The 21,081-nt window shown below is 40.4% G+C and overlaps 1 protein-coding gene across 2 annotated transcripts in view; it reads left to right on the top strand.

Moving 5' to 3' along the window:
- prkar2aa (protein kinase, cAMP-dependent, regulatory, type II, alpha A) overlaps positions 1-21,081 on the top strand; it is a 355,118-nt gene that overhangs the window by 229,145 nt on the left and 104,892 nt on the right. For both annotated transcript variants that reach the window (XM_072280287.1, XM_072280285.1), the window contains 2 exons: positions 11,176-11,231; positions 15,543-15,626. In XM_072280287.1, the coding sequence (XP_072136388.1) occupies positions 11,176-11,231; positions 15,543-15,626 (140 nt within the window). The remainder of the gene's footprint in view (positions 1-11,175; positions 11,232-15,542; positions 15,627-21,081) is intronic.

Here is a 21,081-nt window from a genome sequence, read left to right as displayed (position 1 = left end):
CACAGTGAATTTCTACAGTGCCTATGAGATGGCTGTTTGGAGCAGCTCGAGGTTGAGCACACCAGAGTATCAACTGTTTGGGATGGTGTATTGTACAGTGAGCCAGAGTTGATTAGAGAGCTTAAGGTAAAAGAACCCTTAGGGTAAGTTATCATAATATGATCGAATTCACCCTGAAATTTGAGAAGGAGAAGCTAAAGTGAGATGTAGCAGTATTACAGTGGAGTAAAGTGAATTACAGAGGCATGAGAGAGGAATTGGCCAGAATTGATTGGAAAAGAACACTGGCAGGGATGATGGCAGAGCAGCATGGAATTTCTGGAAGCAATTTGAAAGGCACATGACATGTACATCTTCAAGAGGAAGGAATACTCTAAAGGAAAGATACCACAACTGTGGCTAACAAGAGAAGTCAAAGCCAACATAAAAGCCAAAGAGAGGGCATATAATAGATCAAAAATTAGTGGGAAGTCAGAGGATTGGGAAGCTTTTAAAAACCATCTGAAGGTGACTAAAAAGATCATTGAGAAGGTAAAGATGGAATACCTTCTAGAAAGTAAGCTAGCCAATAATATTAAAGAGGATACCAAAAGATTCTTCAGATTCTTCATAAAGTGGAAAATAATGCTGGGGAGGTAGTAATGGGGAACAACAAAATGGTGATCAACTGAAGAAGTATTTTGCATCAGTCTCCACTATGGAAGATGCTTGCAGTATGGCGGAAGTTCTAGATGTCAGGGGTGATGAAGTGTGTGAGGTTACCGTCACCAGAGAGCAGGTTCTTGGGAGACTGAAAGGACTGAAGGTAGATAAGTCACCTAGGCCAGATGGTATATATCCCAGGGTTCTGAAAGAGGTGACTGAAGAGATCCTGGAGCCATTAGTAATGATCTTTCAAGAATTGGTATTGGGAAATGAACCTGGTCAGGTGTCAGATCGCTCAATGGGAGAGCATTTTGGAGATAGTGATCATAATTCTATCTCCTTTACAATAGCATTGGAGAGAGATAGGAAGAGACAAGTTCGAAAAGCGTTTAATTGGAGTAAGGGTAATTATGAGGCTATCAGGCAGGAAATTGGAAGCTTAAATTGGAAATAGATGTTCTCAGGGAAAAGTATGGAAGAAATGTGGCAAATGTTCAGGGAATATTTGTGTGGAGTTCTGCATTGGTACGTTCCAATGAGACGGGGAAGTTATGGTAGGGTACAGGAACCATGGTGTACAAAGACTGTAATAAATCTAGTCAAGAAGAAAAGAAAAGCTGACAAAAGGTTCAGAGAGCTAGGTAATATTAGAGATCTAGAAGATTATAAGGCTAATAGGAAGGAGCTTAAGAAGGAAATTAGGAGAGCCAGAAGGGGCCATGAGAAGGCATTGGCAGGCAGGATTATGGAAAACCCCAAGGCATTCTACAAGTATGCGAAGAGCAAGAGGATAAGACGTGAAAAAATAGGACCTATCAAGTGTGACAGTGGAAAAGTATGTATGGAGCCAAAGAAAATAGCAGAGGTACTTAATGAATACTTTACTTCAGTATTCATTATGGAAAAGGATCTTGGTGATTGTAGTGATGACTTGCAGCGGACTGAATAGCTTGAGCATGTAGATATTAAGAAAGAGGATGTGCTGGAGCTTCTGGAAAGCATCAAGTTGGATAAGTCGCCGGGATCGGATGAGATGTACCCCAAGGGAGCAGAGATAGCCCAGGAAATTATAGACCAGTGAGTCTTACCTCAGTGGTTGGTAAATTGATAGAGAAGATCCTGAGAAGCAGGATTTATGAACATTTGGAGAGGTAGAATATGAGTAGGAATAGTCAGCATGACTTTGTCAAGGGCAGGTCGTGCCTTACGAGCCTGATTGAGTTTTTCGAGGATGTGACTAAACACATTGATGAAGGAAGAGCAGTAGATGTAGTGTATATGGAATTCAGCAAGGCATTTGATAAGGTACCCCATGCAAGGCTTATTGAGAAAGTAAGGAGGCATGGGATCCAAGGGGACATTGCTTTGTGGATCCAGAACTGGCTTGCCCACAGAAGGCAAAGAGTGATTGTAGACGGGTCATATTCTGCATGGAGGTCGGTCACTAGTGGAGTGCCTCAGGAATCTGTTCTGGGAACCTTACACTTCGTGATTTTTATAAATGACCTGGATGAGGAAGTGGAGGGATGGATTAGTAAGTCTTCTGATGACACAAAGGTTGCAGGTGTTGTGGATAGTGTGGAGGGCTGTCAGAGGTTACAGCAGAACATTGATAGGATGCAAAGCTGGGCTGAGAAGTGGCAGATGGAGTTCAACCCAGATAAGTGTGAAGTGGTTCATTTTGGTAGGTCAAATATGATGGCAGAATGTAGTATTAATGGTAAGACTCTTGGTAGTGTGGAAGATTAGAGGGATCTTGGGGTCCGAGTCCATAGGACGCTCAAAGCAGCTGTGCAGGTTGACTCTGTGGCTAGCCTTCATCAATCGTGGAATTGAATTTAGGAGCCAAGAGGTAATGTTGCAGCTATATAGGACCTTGGTCAGACCCCACTTGCAGTACTGTGCTCAGTTCTGGTCGCCTCACTGCAGGAAGGATGTGGAAGCCATAGAAAGGGTGCAGAGGAGATTTACAAGGATGTTGCCTGGATCGGGGAGCATGCCTTATGAGAATAGGTTGAGTGAACTCGGCCTTTTCTCCTCGGAACGACGGAGGATGAGAGGTGACCTGATAGAGGTGTATAAGATGATGAGAGGCATTGATCGTGTGGATAGTCAGAGGCTTTTTCCCAGGGCTGAAATAGTTGCCACAAGAGGACACAGGTATAAGGTGCTGGGGAGCAGGTACAGAGGAGATGTCAGGGGTAAGTTTTTTACTTAGAGAGTGGTGAGTGCGTGGAATAGGCTGCCGGCAACGGTGGTGGAGGTAGATACGATAGGGTCTTTTAAGAGACTTTTGGATAGGTACATGGAGCTTAGAAAAATAGAGGGCTATGGGTAAGCCTAAGGTAGGGACATGTTCGGCACAACTTTATGGGCCGAAGGGCCTGTATTGTGCTGTAGGTTTTCTATGTGTTCTTTGTTCTGGAACATCACAAGATTCTGGAATGGTCCCGGAAGACTGGAATAATACAAATGTCATTCCACTCTTCAAGAAGGGAGAGAGGCAGAAGAAGGGAATCTATTGGCCTGTTAGTCTGACCTCAGTTTTGAGGAAGATTTTGGAGTCGATTATTACGGATGAGGTCTCAAGATATTTGCAGGCGCATGATAAAATAGGCTACAGCATGGTGTTCTCAAGGGAAAATCTTGTAAGAAAGGGGAGTGAATACAAAAAAATCCCTGTTGGAGGTTGTTAATCAAGCTCAGTCTGTAGAATCTTGCTGTCCAGGTATTTGACTAGCAATTATAATAGGTTAAATTATTTTCTACCAAGTGCATTTTCCAGGATTGTTCAGAAATCTTAATGTCTGACATTTCATTGGTTCAGGACAGACTTTTAGCTCAGTATTAAATGGTGATGTCAGAATGTTTATTGTTTATATTTGCACCTTTGAGGTGGAGGTAACAGATGCATGTGCAGGGGCTGCAACACACTAATTGAATTCAACTTTCTTATCTTTATCCAAACTTAATTGTAACATGTGTGAATTAAGTTTTGTCACTATCAACCTAACTGAAGACTGCGCCACAAGACACCTGGCAAATATTTATTAATTAAAAATTATCTGGTCTAGCAACTGCGAGGATCACATGGATGCTACAGCAAGTACTGGAAGCATTTTCTGAGGTCCAAGTGAAGGAGTATGACTGTTCATTTACTCGAACTGAAACAGTTGACTATTAATACTGAATGTCAATAGTTCAGTCTTGCCTTCAGCGGGGCATTCTTTTAGAATGGAAATGAGGAAGAATTTCTTTAGCCAGAATGGTGCATCTGTGGTAGCTGTGGAGGCCACGTCCTTATGTATATTTAAGGCAAAGGTTGATGGATCTTCATTGCTCAGGACATGAAGGGATATGATGGAGAAAATAGGAGATGGGGCTGAGAGGAAAAATGGATCAGCCATGATGAAATGGTGGAGTAGACTTGATGGGCCAAGTGGCCTAATTCTGCTCCGATATCTTATGGTCTTATGGTGTTGATAACTGTTTTTAAAAATTTAGGTTGTAAAAGAATGCTTTTAAATTGGATCCTTTAACATTTACTGAAGCCCGATAATGGAATAAAAATATAGCTTTCATTTGGGCTAATTGGGTTACAGAAATCCACCCTTACTGAATTTACAAATTACTTCCCATAAACTTAAGATGTGGACTAAAATTTGCTCTTTGGGATTTTATGTATGTGGGGGAGGGGAGGGAAATGAGCACAGTTTAGTTTTATTTTACCATTTATGTTTCTTGATGCATGCTGTGCGCCTTGGAAAATCACAGAGTGGCCTGTTCACCTTAATTTAGTTGGGAAAATTACAGTATTCCTTTTTCACTTTGAAATTTATTTAGAGTAAATTATCAAATAATCTATCCCATGTGCAGTCATGCTTTTGTCGAATAGCTGGAAAGTCCGTAATAGTTACTACTTTTGTAGTTGCCCACAAGGATTACCATTTAGAATTTCAGCTGACTGGGAACTAAGGGCATTTGAACTGTACAAAGATCCAAATTGATTATAATTATGTGCAGAGCTTCCAAATGCTGAAATTGAGTTCAGGAGAAGAAATTGTTTACTTTTTTCATCATCAATATTTAGTTACTTGATGGTTATAGTGAATTCTTTTGAAGATACTACATGTTTTTGAGAGTATATTTCCTCTGCTGTGTAATTGAATGCTGTAAAGCCTCTATGGAGATCAAATGTGAGAAGAGTTCGTATATTTTTTTAATTGATTAGAGGAATAATTTTGCAAACTATTTATTAAAATGACTAGTGTCCTGTGTAAAAATGGCTGACATTTTGTACATTGGGTTTAGAGTATGGTGGGAGATGGTGCAGTTGTGAAATACAGGTTACTTTTTTGTATTCTTTGCAAAAGGTAGTTATTCATTTAAGGTATCTTTTCAGTTTTTGAAAATAATTGGTTGTTTAGATTTAGGAACAGGAGTTGAACCAGCCAGGTTGTGCCTAAAGTAACTTGCTACCTTTGTGCAGCATATTCCTTGTTAGTTCCTTTCAGTTTTCAGATACTCATGAGATGCAAGTGGAGGAAACCACAACTGCCCCTTGCCAAGACCATTTTGCTTCTGAAATCTGAATCTTCAGATGCAATTAACTTCAAGTTACAGCTGGCAGGCCAGACCTGCTGAAACAAACCATAAAGCTGTTGTGTGATGTGTGGTTTCCCAGGTAACAAGCCTGATCAGAGTTTTGTAACCTGTCTGTTGCAATCCAACTGGAATTTAAAAATCTGCAAACTTTTATGATTCGCACTCTGCCAGGATATACACGTTCATCTGTGTAATAGTATTTCAATTACTTCCATATATAGTAGCTATGTTAGCTTCATACTTGTTGGTAGAAAGCCATTTCCAATTGCTGTAGAAGATTTGAAATATATATCGTTTTGAGGTTATTGCTGCTTTGGTTTTCAATTTCATTCTCGGTTATGATTGTAACTTTCATAGAGCAGTACAGTACAGAAACTGACCTTTCGGCCCACAATATTGTGCTGAACTAATTAAATGAATAATCAAATAGCCAATTAAACTTATCTTCTTCTTACACAATGTCCATATCTTTCCATTTTCCTCACATTCATGTGCTTATCTAAACATCTTTTAAAAGTCTCTCATGTACCTGCCTGAAAAAAAGTTTCAGAACATTTTGCTCCTTGCTTCATTACGATGTTTAGTTAAATGAATGCCTTTTTTGTAAATCTAGCATATCTGGTTTTGCATTGAATTGGATTGACTTTATTTCTTACGTCCCTAACATACATGAGGAGTAAAAATCTTCACGTTATGTCTCTGTCTAAATGTGCAATGATAGTAATTTATAATAATTTATAATAAATAGAACAGTCAATGTAACGTAGAAATACACTCAAATCAGTCTGATGGCCTGGTGGAAGAAGCTGTCCCAGAGCCTGTTGGTCCTGGCTTTTATGCTGCAGTACCATTTCCCGGATGGTAGCAGCTGGAATAGATTGTGATTGGGGTGGCTCGGGTCCCCAATGATCCTTCGGGCCTTTTTTTACACACCTGTATCTGTAAATGTAAAGTTCACAACTACAGATGTGCTGGGCTGCCCACACCGCTCTCTGAAGTCCTGTGATTAAGGGAGGTACAGTTCCCATACCAGGCAGTGATGCAACCAGTCAGGATGTCCTCAATTGTACCCTGTAGAAAGTTCTTAGGATTTGGGGGCCCATACCAAACTTCCTCAACCGTCTGAGGTGAAAGAGGTGCTGTTGTGCCTTTTTCACCACACAGCTGGTGTGTACAGACCACGTGAGGTCCTCAGTGATGTGGATGCCAAGGAACTTAAAACTGTTTACCCTCTCAACCCCAGATCCATTGATGTCAATAGGGGTTAGCCCATCTCCATTCCTCCTGTAATCCACAACCAGCTCCTTTGTTTTTGTGACATTGAGGGAGAGGTTGCTTTCTTGTCAGAGAGATGACTTCTTCCCTGTAGGCCACATCGTTATTGTTTGAGATTAAGCCAATCAATGTAGTGTCGTTGGCAAATTTAATTAGCAGATTAGAGACGTGGGTGGTGACACAGTCATGTGTATACAAGGAATGAAGGAGGGGACTTAGTATACGGCCCTGAGGGGCTCTTGTGTTGAGAGTGAAAGGAGTGGAGGTGATGGAGCCCACTCTTACCACCTGGTGGCGACCTGACAGGAAGTCCAGGATCCAGCAGGGTGAAGGCCGAGGTCTCTGAGCTTCCGGTTGAGCCTGGATGGAATTATGGTGTTGAATGCTGAACTGTAGTCCAAGAACAGCATTCTCACATAAGCATCCTTCTCCGGGTGTGTAAGGACGGTATGTAGAGCAGTGGCTATTGCATCATCTGTTGATCAGTTGTGCTGGTAGATGAACTGCAAGGGATCCGGTTTGGGTGGTAGCAAGTTGCAGATGTAATCCTTGACCAGTCACTCAAAGCATTTGCTTATTATTGAGGTGAGTGCGACAGGATGCCAGTCATTCAAGCATGTTAACTTGGTCTTTTGTGGTACAGGGACAATGGTGGATAATTTGAAGCAGGAAGGCACTCTACACGGGGAGAGGGAGAGATTGAAAATGTCAGTAAACACACCTGCCATTTGTGCTGCACACATCCTAAGTACTTGCCCTGGGATGCCATCCGGTCCCGCAGCCTTGCGACTGTCCACTCGTTAGAAACGTATGTGTACCTCAGCCTCAGGGATGACGAGGTTGCAGGTTGTAGTGGTGGCTTTCCTCGGAGGCTCAGAGTTAGCGACGTCGAATGGAGCGTAAAAGTGGTTGAGCTCATCTGGGAGAGAGACTGCGATGTTGACGGCACCACTACGTTTGACTTTGAAGTCTGCAATAGTATGCAACCCTCGCCACAAGTCACGTGTATTATTCATTGTGAATCTTGGCCCTGTATTGTTGTTTCACAGCCTTGATAGCTTTGCACAGATTGTAGCTGGTTTTCTTGAGCTCCAGCTGATTGCCAGCAATGGAAGCTCTATGTCGCACGGTAAGTGCTGCTCGCACGGAACTATTGATCCAGGGTTTCTGGGTAAATTATTATAATTTCATATCTGACATTTTTATTTACGTTTTCAGATCGGCACATCTCAGATTATAAATATTATATCTACCATTTAAAAGTATTACTGTGCTTCTATATTAAATGCATATCACAAAAGTGCCACAATAAGTGATTATGCTCGATGAGTCACCACCTACCCCCATTCTTCCAACACCAATCTGTATAATCTTAGCTAAAAAATAAAAACATAGCATCTGAATTTCTCAAGCGCCCATTACTGCATTATTTATTCATTTTCTGGATGTCTAAAGCATTGCATGGTTGTTCTCTGAAAAGTAGCAGAAGATCTAACTAAAATCAAACATCTGTTTCCTGTTGAAATAAATCTGAATTAAGCCCTTCACTTTGTTGCGGTCAGCTGCTTACCTAATAGAATATACCTGCTGTAATTCCCCAGTGTCTCTGTAATCAGTTGTGAAGCATGCAAGTTATTTCTACTCGAGCAGCAGCTGCTTATAGTTTAGATAAGTTTTCTCTGGTTATTTATAAGTCTGTTCTTGTATCAACTTGCATTACTTCAATGATTATTTTGGGACTTTTGTAGCAAGTGATTATGACCTTGCACTACTCAAAATCTCTCCCCAGTTTCCTGGTCATGTACAAACGTTTGTACAAGTATTCCTTGTGGTTGCTTAATCCCAGTTTTACATTGCTGGTGTATACTGAATTTCATTTCCATTAGGCTTTTTATAGTTTCTGTGCTACATTGTCATGGGACCATCAGTTTCTGCGGTTGTAGCTAAGATCCAAGGCCTACAAGTGATGATTTAGAGAATATAACATAATAAGAATGGTATAGTTTAAATAATATTAAATCATTATTAGATACAGTGTATATCACACACAAAATAAAGAGTCTTAGCCTGAAGTGTCAACTGCTTATTCCCCTCCATAGAAGCTGCCTGATCCACTGAGTTCCTCCATATTTTTTTGGTGGAGTTACTCACATACAAAATGTTGTTACATGCTTATTGTACTCCAACAGTACCTTCCGAGTCTGTAGCATCTGCTGCTAGGAAGGAAAAGAGCATCTAGTGCTTGGGCACGTCATTACCTGCGAGCTGCTTTTATAATTGTGCATCATCCAGACATTTAAATATATTGTAGTTCCTTCTTTGGGTTCAAGAAAGCAACTCAACATCATCTTCAGAAGGACAAAGAAAGTACACAACTACAGCTGTGAAGATCCCTGCTGCACCTGATGACCCTGTGATCTCCACCTCAGAGGCCGATGTTAGGCTGTCTTTAAAGAGAGTGAACCCTCGAAAGTTGGAAAGTCCTGATGGAGTACCTGGTAAGGTTCTGAAAACCTGTGCCAACCAAGTGGCAGGAGTATTCAAGGACATTTTCAATCTCTTACTGCTATGGGCAGAAGTTCCCACTTGCTTCAGAAAGGCAACAATTATACCAGTGCCTAAGAAGAATAATGTGGGCTGTCCGGTAGCACTCACAAAGACAGTGATGAAATGCTTTGAGAGATTAGTTATGACTAGATTGAACTCCTGTCTCAGCAAGGACCTGGACCCATTGCAATTTGCCTATTGCCACAATAGGTCAATGGCAGACGCAATCTCAATAGCTCTCTACACGGCTTTAGACCACCTGGGCAACACAAGCACCTACGTCAGGATGCTGTTCTTCAACTGTACCTCAGCATTTAATACTATCGTTCCCACAATCCTGATTTGAGAAGTTGCAGAACCTGGACCTCTGTACCTCCCTCTGCAATTGAATCCTCGACTTCCTAACCAGAAGACCACAATCTGTGCGGATTGGTGATAACTTATCCTCCTTGCTGACGATCAACACTGGTGCACCTCAGGACTGTGTGCTTTGCCCACTGCTCTACTCTCTATATACACATGACTCCGTGGCTAGGCATAGCTCAAATACCATCTATAAATTTGCTGATGATACAACCATTGTTGGTAGAATCTCAGATGGAGATGAGAGGGCGTACAGGAATGAGATATGCCAACTAGTGGTGTGGTGCCACAGCAACAACCTGGCACTCAATGTCAGTAAGACGAAAGAGCTGATTGTGGACTTCAGGAGGGGTAAGATGAAGGAACACATACTAATCCCCATCGAGGGATCAGAAGTGGAGAGAGTGAGCAGCTCCAAGTTCCTGGGTGTCAAGATCTCTGAGGATCTAACCTGGTCCCAACATATCGATGTAGTTATAAAGAAGGCAAGACATCGCCTATACTTCATTAGGAGTTTGAAGAGATTTAGCATGTCAACAAATACACTCAAGAGCTAATATAGTTGTACTGTGGAGAGCATTCTGACAGGCTGCATCACTGTCTGGTATGGGTGGGCTACTGCACAGGACCGAAAGATGCTGCAGAAGGTTGTATATCTAGTCAGCTCCATCTTGAGTACTAGCCTACAAAGTACCAAGGCCATCTTCAAGGAGTGGTGTCTCAGAAAGGCAGCTTCCATTATTAAGGACCTCCAGCACCCAGGGCATGCCCTTTTGTCACTGTTATCATCAGGTAGGAGATACAGAAGCCTGAAGGCACACACTCAGCGGCTCAGGAATGGCTTCTTCCCTTCTGTCATCCAATTCCTAAATGGACATTGAATCTTTGGACACTACCTCACTTTTTCAATATACAGTATATCTGTTTTTGCACATTTTAAAAATCTATTCAATATATGTAATTAATTGATTACTTGTTTATTATTTTTTTTCTCTCTGCTGAATTATGTATTGCAATGAACTGCTGCTGCTAAGTTAACAAATTTCACGTCACATTCCGGTGATAATAAACCTGATTCTGATTCTAAAACTAAATCAAGGGATTGAACTGACTGTGGGTATTCTCCCACTCTTTTTCCCTGAGTTTGAAGAAAGTTAATCTCTTCTGCCTGTTGTGGCATCCTAAGTGATGATAATTGCAAGGAATATAAGGGGGTGTACTGAAACACAATTTGTATATGCAGTCTGAACCACTGGAAATAATATGGAGAATGCTTACGAACTAATTTTATTTTCGGTACACGCAAAGATGTTTTGTTCATCCCATTGTTGAATGAGAGTTCCCTGTGTTGAAATAGAAAGTACCAATGTTTTAAACCCTCCATAACTCACTTTGGAAATATGGATTCTCTTGCGTGACTTTCAGTATTTGGTACTTGTTCTTTTGAACCAAAATCAGTGATCTATGTACTTTTAAGCAGTGCTGTAATTTATTTGCCTGACAGACTAATTGTAGTTCAAAATCAAGAAATAAATGAGGAAGATGGGTAACTGCACCAAGTATATAAATCTTAATAGGAGATGTTGGTAATGTCAATTAGAATAACTTTGTTCATACTTTTTTTTGCTTCCGTTATCACAGTTAAGTGGAGCAAAAAAATGTATTCCATGCCAATTGTAATCAGTGTTTGCTTGTGAGTGTTGCTACCATTAATTCCTGTTTTGTTTTATTCCCTAACAGTTTGTGCAGAAGCTTTTAACCCAGATGAAGATGATGAGGATGATATGGAGCCCAGGGTAAGACCTTCAGTTATGATACCTAAGTTTACGTGGAATTGGTAAATTACAATATGAGGTCTCAAAATCTTACACTGTTTTCATGCAGTCCCTATTGACGCATTTATATAAATGTGAATGAAATTTAATAGGAAGGTTTTTTTTTGTAATATAATTTTTATTGAGTTTTCAGAAGGTTCTTAATTGACTGGTAGATACTGATATGGCCTAGGTCTTGGTTAAGTCCTGGGCATCTTGCCTCATAGATGCAGGCGCTAATGAATGTAAATAGAAAGCTTTCTTTAAACAGTGCCAAGGGAAAAATAGCAATAGAAGCTGATGACTTTGCATGTAATTGTGATTTCTTGCATTAGAAGCTATCAAGAATTGCTGTTTTAATAAAATATTTGATTAAAATTGGATCCATCACTGTTGTGGATCTTTTTGCTGGATAACTTGACAGGCTTTAAAATGGTTGGGTTTAATTATCACAATTGGTGGCGAGTAATTTAAGTAAACTAGGCCAACAGTGTGCTGGTTTTTAATTAATTACTCTGACAGGCAGTTCTTTAAGTGTAATTAGTGTGATTGATTGATGTTGCTGGAGGGGATTTGGGCATTTTGTGTGGGTCTGATGCAATTAATATAGCATTATGTTTTTATTTTTGACTTTAAATTTTCTTACAACACAAGTGAGCTGCCACCCTGAGATTTTTAAGTTGATCATTTAATTATTTTGGAAGCCTACAATCCCTTTAGAACAAGAGCTTTATGAAAGAAATTGAAGAAAATCTTCAGCATGGAGTTGCTTTTCTATTGTATTTATTTTACTTCACCTGCTGCATTATTAAAATGCTAGATTTTCTTTACATGTTTTGGAGAATAATGTGTCTGGCACATATCCTGTCATTTAACACTTTGAATATAAATAGGGATTTGGAGGTTAATGTTTCAAATCTTCTTCCACCTAGTGTTTTCAGTTATTGTTACTCTGGGGATAAAAGGAGGTGCATGTAATTGGTTAGTGAGCTAATTCCATCTATTTGTTCTGCAAGTTAGGCTTCCTGCTGTGCTTTTTGCTGCTGCACTCCACTTGTTGCCTCTATGAAAACTTGACGTTGTTCTTATGAAATTAATTTTCTATCAGCAAGGTGCATATAAAAGGTGTACGTGATGACACAAAGGTCCTGTCATTGCTGCCTCCAATGAGTGATTAACAGCTGTTAAGATATGCAGGCTCTGGGAGATCTGGCGAACAAACATATTGCAAGTAAATTTTTAGACTTCACTGATAGCTTAGCACTAGTTGACAAATTCTAAAATTACATCAGGTTTAAATTTTATACTTTAATAAGACTTGGAGGGGAAAATTGAGAGGAAATTTGATAGAGATCTACAAAATTATGAGGGGTATAGATAGGGTAAATGCAAGCAGGCTTTTTCCACTGAGGTTGGGTGAGACAACGACCAGAGGTCATGGGTTAAGAGTGAAAGGTGAAAAGTTTAAGACGAACATTGAGGGAAAACTTCTTCACAGAATAGTGTGGACTGAGCTGCTAGCACAAGTGGTGCATGTGAGCTCAATTTCAATATTTAAGTGAAGATTGGATGGGTACATAGATAGTAAGGGCTATGGAAGGCTTTCATAGTGCCATCTTATTTCTCATCCATACTTTGCCCTTCAACTGCATCATTTGTAAATGTGTAAAACAACTCAATCTTGGAATAATCTCTTAGTTTCCTTATTGTCACTGCTCACCTCAGACAGCAGATGAATATATTTTCTTCCTCCTACAGGACATAATTGGTATACAGAAAGCATTGCTTTTGAGCATTAGCGCAAAATGTACTTTGGCAATCAATACCTTCTCCTTCCCATTAACTGTGCAACCCAGAGAGTTAGCAAATGTGATATCATATTTGAACCTCAGACAAGGTTTGGATCATTTCTGTGCCATCACAAGGACTCTTTCCAGCTCTGTTAAATTAATGGGCAATGATCTTGCATCAGCTAATCTCAATGACAACTGAACATCTTGACCACATCTGCATGCTTTTGTGCATTGAGTTGCTGCCACATGATTGAAGTGGTCACTGAGTGTATTTAGTGTCTGCCACATTTTTCCCCCAATGTCCACGATTTCTACTTCGCATATAAAAGTATTCTTTGGAAATTTTATGAACTAGTTTTATTGTTCCTGCTTGCTTGATGTATATTCGATTCAGGTTAACTAGACCATTGGTTGGTTAATTGGACAGCTTTTTATTTGGAACAACTCTTAAAGAAAAACTAATTGGGAAAATAACCATGATTCCGAACATTTATTTGGAACACTTTGCCGCTTAATTAGACAGGAGACTGTTGTGAACAGTTTTCTTACAAGCATTAGTTGCGTGCATTTGCATGGCCATGAGACCCAACACCGTTTTTAAAACAGTTTTTAAATAGCGTCAGTTTCATGTATTTGTATTCAAAAAGCAGCCATTTTTGTCACTGATAGTTGGTGAGAAAAAAAGTGACAAGTTTTTACAAGCAACACACATCAAAGTTGCTGGTGAACGCAGCAGGCAAGGTAGCATCTCTAGGAAGAGGTACAGTCGACGTTTCAGGCTGAGACCCTTTGTCAGGCTGAAGGGTCTTGGCCTGAAACATCGACTGTACCTCTTCCTAGAGATGCTGCCTGGCCTGCTGCGTTCACCAGCAACTTTGATGTGTGTTGCTTGAATTTCCAGCATCTGCAGAATTCCTCATGTTTACAAGTTATTATAAAACTGTTTTGATCACTGTGGTTTCAAGTATTCAAGCTTGGAGACAACAAAAATGGCCAGGAATGAAAATGAAATGATTTTACAACGTCAGCAAGTTAGAAACTGTAGAGAATTGGAATGGATCGAATTCTTCGTAGTTTCTACCTTGAAGGTAACATCTTGATTGTTACAGTGGAAATGGAGATTTGGAGGATACAGTTGTTGACAGCACTGTACTGAGGGCAAACTATTATCTACACTAGGTGTCTGTGCTGATTTTTGTTCATTTACGGTCAAAAGATTACAATGTAGATGAATTCCTCCATTGATAAGTATTAGGAACTAATACACCATTTTATAGTACCGCAGTAGTATTGGTAGTGTTCCAATAAGTTGTGTATTTCATTTAAATACATAATTTATTCCTTAGTTTGTCTCTTTTTTTAAAATACCTTTTAAACTACTTTCATGAAATGTCAGCTCATTGGAGTATTCATTTAATTTGACCAAAATGTATTGGCCCTGATATGCCCCAATTAACCAGAATGCATTGTATTTTGAAAATTCAGCTACTTTGAATAGTATTTCTGAATCAGAGTCCTTTAAGTAAATTGGAAAGAGCAATACTCCTCACATTTGACCCTGGTCACCGCACTGTCTCCTTTGCTTCTTTATAACAGATGTGTGTAAAAATACCTTCAGTTTATTACCCTTAAGGTAGCATCTTATTCATTTTGCATAAGCTACATCATACTCTCTACTTGACAGCTATTTCCTTGGTGAAGTAGGTTGGTGAAGCAGTTCTTCTGACTTTGTGATTACTGTTTACTAACTGTTAGAATTAATTCCTTAATTTATGTAAGGGACATAAGTAGGTCTACTGTGTCTGTTATTTTTTTCCTGGTATTTTCCTATTGTTTTTTGGTTCTTTTGTAATTTCAGAAATCTTGCCTCCATACAACCTGGAATTAACATTAAATAATTGATTTATTTGAACTGATACCTGTAGAACTGCTATTAACATTAAATACTTTAATTTTACTTGACAGCTCTGTGACATATAGTCACATTCTTCCTCATAAGTGCTTGAAGGACCATTTATTATCTAATATTTAGCTTCTGCCCCTAATTTGAATCAATTTATATATTTTTAGCATTTTAATCTCTATTCTTACTTTGAACTTATATATAAAAAAAAATCTGCCGCTTTACCAGTTAGGCTAGTTCTGTGTAACAACCCAAAACACTGATCATCCCCTTGCCTTCACTGATGCTGCTTGATGCGCTGAATTCAGATTCCAGTATTTGTAGTCTTATTTCTTTAAAACAAAGGCTATGGTTTTAATGTCTCATAAATGATGCTTTAAGTTTCTGTGACATTTATTTCAAACTAATTACAGAAACTAAATTGCTAAATCTGGATTTATGCTGTACATTTAATAGCTAGAAGAATCATGCATTCTGAAAAATACAGGATAAATTAGTTTTCAACTACTTTTGGGAGATCACTTCCAGTCATTTTTACACATGCATCTCTGTTTTCAACTTGTCATTTTCCTAAAATCGTTGCTTTTCCTGTTTCAGGTGGTTTATCCAAAGACAGATGATCAGCGATCTAGATTGCAGGAGGCCTGTAAGGATATTGTTCTCTTCAAAAATCTTGACCAGGTAAGTTAATCACAATGTGTCATGACTTAGTCTAGCTTTAGGTAGTAGACCGAACTGTGAGTAAGTTTATGCAATTTATCAGATAAACTGTTTTTGGAATATTTCCCCACGTGATCTTTCATCTTGGGATAGCTGACTGTGTAACAGCTGCAGATTGTAAATGAGGCACCAGGGTTTGGCAGCTGAAGTATCCAGCTCTTCACAGCTAGATGCTTCCCACTGGGCTACCTTAATGAAAATGTGCAAAATAGACGACTAATGTACAGCACTTTTGAGAACCCCTGTGAAGAAAGCAAGAATATGATTGTGTTACTCTATCGGATGCAGTTCTATAGTTGCTTGCTTTTTGGTGGCAGGTAGTGTAGCTGTTAGTGGGACACTATTACAGCTCAGGGCATTGGAGTTTAGATTCAATTCCAGCACTGTCTGTAAGGAGTTTATATGTTCCTCCCTATGAAAGTGTGGGTTTCCTCCAGGTGCTTCACTTTCCTCCCGGTGCTTCACTTTCCTCCCACAGTCCAAAGACATACCAGTTAGTAGTTTAATTGGACACTGTAAATTGTTCTGTGATTACACTGATATTAAATAGCTGATTAAACTGGTGTTAAATAGGTGGGTTGCTGGGCAGCCAATTTGCTAACTACAGAGCTCATTGGGAAAGTGAATTTTTATTTGGATATAAAATTGAAAGTAATTGCTAAGTAAACATGAATTTGCCCACTTTTAGGAGAAAGAATGGAAAAGACTAAAGATAATTAATTATTGGCATTCAGTTCTCTGCACATGAATCAACTTTGTATGTAGGCATAGCAACAAATTAGGAAATGCAAACCTTGACTCAGCTTTATTCCCCCTTGTTCAGTCCCTTCCATGCACATCCAGACACTTCGCACGCTCTTGATTTTTTTCAATGACATTAAATTCCCTGGCCCTGATCATCATATTTTCACAATGGACCTCCAGTCCCTGTACACCTCCATCCCCCCCAGGAAGGTCTCAAAACTCTCCGTTTCTTTCTGGACACCAAACTCAGTTAGTTCCCCTTCACCACCACACTCCTCCATCTGGTGGAACTGGTCGTCACTCACAATAATTTCTCTTTCGGCTCCTCCCACTTCCTTCAAACAAAAGGTGTAGCCATAAGCATTTGCATGGGTCCCAGCTATACCTGTCTTATTGTCGGTTATGTGGAACAGTCTGTGTTCCAAGCCTATACTGGTATAACTCCCCAACTTTTCCTATGGTACACTGATGATTGCATTGGTGCTGCCTTGCGGAACTTGTTGACTTTTATCAACTTTGCCTCCAACTTCCACCCTGCCCTCAAATTTACCTGGTCAATTTCCGACACCTCCAACCCCTTTCCCAATCTCTCTATCTCTATTTCTGGAGACAGCTTATCTTCTGATGTCTTTTATAAACCCACTGACTCTCAAAACTACCTAGACTATATCCCTTCCCACACTGTTACTTTTGAAAATGCCATCTCCTCCTCTCAATTCCTCTGTCTCCACTGCATCTGTTCACAGGATAAGGCATTTTATTCCAAACTAAGAAGATATCCTCCTCCTTCAAAGAAAGGGGTTTCCCTTCCTCCATCATCAACACTGCCCTCATCTACATCTCTTCCATCTTGCGCGTGTCTGCCCTCACCCCATCCTCCTACCACACCGCCAGGGATAGGGCTCCTCTTGTTCTCACCTACCACCCAACCAACCTCAGTGTCCAGTGCATAATTTTCCATAACTTCTGCTATCTTCAATGAGATTCCACCACCAGGCTCATTTTTCTCCCTTCCTCCCTCCCCACCCCCCATTTTCTGCTTTCTGCAGGGATTGTTCCCTACACAACTCCCTTGTCCATTTGTCTCTCCCCACTGATCTTCCTCCTAGCACTTATCCTTGCAAGTGGAACAAGTGCTACACCTGCCCCTACACCTCCTCCCTCACTACCATTCAGGGCCCCAAACAGTCCTTCCAGGTGAGGCAACACTGCCTGTGAGTCTGTTGGGGTCATTGACTGTATCCAGTGCTCCCGGTTTGGCCTCCTGTATGTGAGACCCGGCATAGATAAGGGTACTGCTTCGCCAATCACCTGCGCTCTATCCACCAGAAAAAGCAAGATCTCCCAGTGGTCACCCATTTTAACTCCACTTCCCATTCCATGGCCTCCTCTACTGCTGTGAAGAGGCCACACTCAGGCTGGAGGAGCAGTACCTTATATTCCATCTGGGTAGCCTCCAACCTGATGGCATGAACATCAATTTCTCAAACTTGCAGTAATGGTGCCCCCCCCCCCCCACCGTGCCAATCCCCTTTTCCCTCTCTCCCTCTCTCACTTTATCTCCTTACCTGCCCAAAACATCCCTCTGGTGCTTCCTCCCCCTGCTTCATCTCTTTCACCAATCAACTTCCCAGCTCTTTACATCTTCCCCCCTCCCCCAGTTTCACCTATCACCTACTGCCTTGTGTTCCTTCATCCCATCCCCCCACCTTCTTACTCTGACATCTCATCTTTTTTTTTCCCAGTGCTGATGAAGGGACTCAGCCCAAAATGCCAACAGTTTATTCTTTTCCATTGTTGCTGCCTGGTCTGTTGAGTTCCTCCAGCATTTTGTGTCTGTTGCTTGAATTTCTAGCACCTGCAAATTTTTTCTTGTTTAGGAAAAGCAAATAGTTTGTTAACCTTTTGATGTAAGGTTGATACACAGACATTTGAAAACAAATATAGAATGTTGGTCAGACTACATCTTTAGTGTTGTGTGCAGTTTTAGTCAAATATCTGACTTGATAGTGTAGATAACTTCCATGCTGCAACTATTTGAGCTACTGAATTTTGCTGTTACAGACCATCATTCGCTACCCAGGAGTTCGAGTGGGGAATAAAATTTGTTCATATGGAATTTATATGGGGGAGGGCGGGAAGACTTGAAACAAAATGCAAAAGAAACAATAAATTTTGTCCTGTTTTGCAACCTGCATTTTTTCTATGTGGTAGACTTGGTAAATGTTTTAAATTTGATACTATGGTGATATTTTTTAGTGTGACAGAATTTGCAGACATGTTTTTTTTCCACCTAAGAATTTTCTGTATTATTTACGTTCAAGATGTCTGAAGCAGGACCAGCAAGTTTAAGTGCAGGTTGTAAACCTAAACAATACAGTTGTTTTGTTAAGAGTTAACATCATTAAACTATCTTACTCATATTTGATATGCATGTCTCCATTCAAACTGAAGACTGGAAGGTGATATGCATTTAAAGTGAAACTTAGCTGCTGGCCACTTGAGAGATTTACTTTGGAAACTGACAAGGCAACCTCTGAAGTGGCCACCTGCTGCGAATCCATACCTGTGGTATACTCACAGAGAAAACTATCCAGAGAACAGGCTATGTTGAGAAAAAATAATCGGCTTATGACATTTGATTCAATGGGAACTATAGAGTTATACCTTGCAGAAAATTGTGAGGCAAAACCCTGTTTCCCATTGAATCCCCTGTTATAAGTGGATAATTTATAACTAAGAACCCAATCGTAGTTGCTCCTGTACCTCCTGGTAGCATTTAAGAGGAATTGCGTCATCTGTTTCAGCCTGACTGAGATGGCTAGAATTAGTGATTGAGCCGATATTTATGGGAGGCACCAAGAGTTATGTTTTTCATCTTCCACAGTTTATTTGCATCTGAATAATAATAACATGCCATCAGACTGAGCTAGATCCTCATTCTTTCTTGCCTTTTGAGTTTGCCTAGCACTTTTTTCTTTGTAATAGCAATGGCACTCTCTCCTGCTCCCTGACACTCATGGACCTTTGGCATACAGCTAGTGTCTTCAACAGTGAAGACTGATGCAAAGCACTCATTAAGTTCACCTGCCATTTCTTTGTCCACATTACTACTTCACCAGCAGCAATTTCCAGTGGTCCAATATCAACTCTCACCTCCCTTTTACTCTTTATATAACTGAAAAAAACTTTTGCTATCCTGCTTTATATCACTGCCTGGTTTGTCCAGATATTTCATCTTTTCCCTTCTTATAGCTTTATTAGCTCTCTTTTGTTGGATTTTAAAGGCTTCCCAATCTTCCAACTTCTCACTCACTTTTGCTACCTTATATGCCCTTTCTTTGGCTTTTATGCAGTCCTTAACTTCCCTTGTCAGCCACTGTTGCCTACCCTGCCATTTGAGAACTTCTTCCTCTGTGGGACATATCTATCCTACACCTTGTGAACTAGTCTCAGAAACTTTGGCCACCTCTGCTCTGCCATCATCCCTGCCAGTATCCTCCTCCAATCCACCTGGACAAGCTCCTCGCTCATGCCTCTGTAATTCCCTTTATTCCATTGCGATACTGATACTTGTGATTTATGCTTCTTCCTCTCAAATTGCAGTATAAATTCAATCATATTATGATCACTGCCTCCTAAGGGTTCCTTTACGTTAAGTTCCCTAATAAGATCTGGGTGTGTATTACACAACACCCAATCTAAGATAGCCTTTACCCTAGTAGGCTGAAGCACAAGTTGCTCTTAAAAAGCTATCTCGTAGGCAATCAACAAATTCCCTCTCTTGTGATCCGACAATAACCTGATATTCCCAATCCGCTTGTATATTGAAGACCCCATTACAATTGTGTCATTACCCTCATTACATGCCTTTTCGAACTCCCTTTGCAATCTCAACCCCACATCTTGGCTACTATTTGGAGGCCTATATATGATTCCCATAATCGTTTGTTCACCCTGGCAATTTCTTAACTCCATCCATAATGATTCAACATTCCCTGACCTTGATGTCACTTCTTTCTAAAGATGTAATTCCATCTCTTACCAACAGAGCCACACCACCACCTATGCCTTGCTGCCTGTCCTTTTGATACAAAGTATATCCTTTGATGTTCAGAACGGACTAGAAGGGCCGAGATGGCTGTAATTATTATATGGTTAAGCTCCCAGCTATGGCCTTCTTTCAGTCACGACTCAGTGATGCCCACAACGTCATACCGACCAGTCTTTAATTGCAGCATGAATTCATCCACCTTATTCCAAATGCTATGTGCATTTAAGTACAACACCTTTAATCCTGTGTTCTTCGCCCTTTTGAATTTTGCCTCTGCGGTATAATTTAACTGTTTGCTCTGTCTGCATTTGTACCCAGTCACTAGATTTCCTACTTTACATTCATGTTACACCCATCATAGAAACATAGAAAACCTACAGCACAATACAGGCCCTTTGGCCCACAAATTTGTGCTGAACGTATCCTTACCTTAGAAATTACCTAGGGTTACCCATAGCCCTCTATTTTTCTAAGCTCCATGTACCTATCCAGGAGTTTCTTAAAAGACCCTATCGCATCCGCCTCCACCACCGTCACCGGCAGCTCATTCCACGCATCATCTACCTGTAAATCTGTTGGTCCCCCTAGGATTTAAGCGCATCCCACTTCTTTTGTGCA

This window comes from Mobula birostris, chromosome 16, assembly GCF_030028105.1.
Source record: "Mobula birostris isolate sMobBir1 chromosome 16, sMobBir1.hap1, whole genome shotgun sequence".
Lineage (NCBI taxonomy): Eukaryota > Metazoa > Chordata > Chondrichthyes > Myliobatiformes > Myliobatidae > Mobula > Mobula birostris.
Note: the sequence above shows the minus strand (reverse complement) of the source record. Positions and strands in the feature narration are given on the sequence as shown.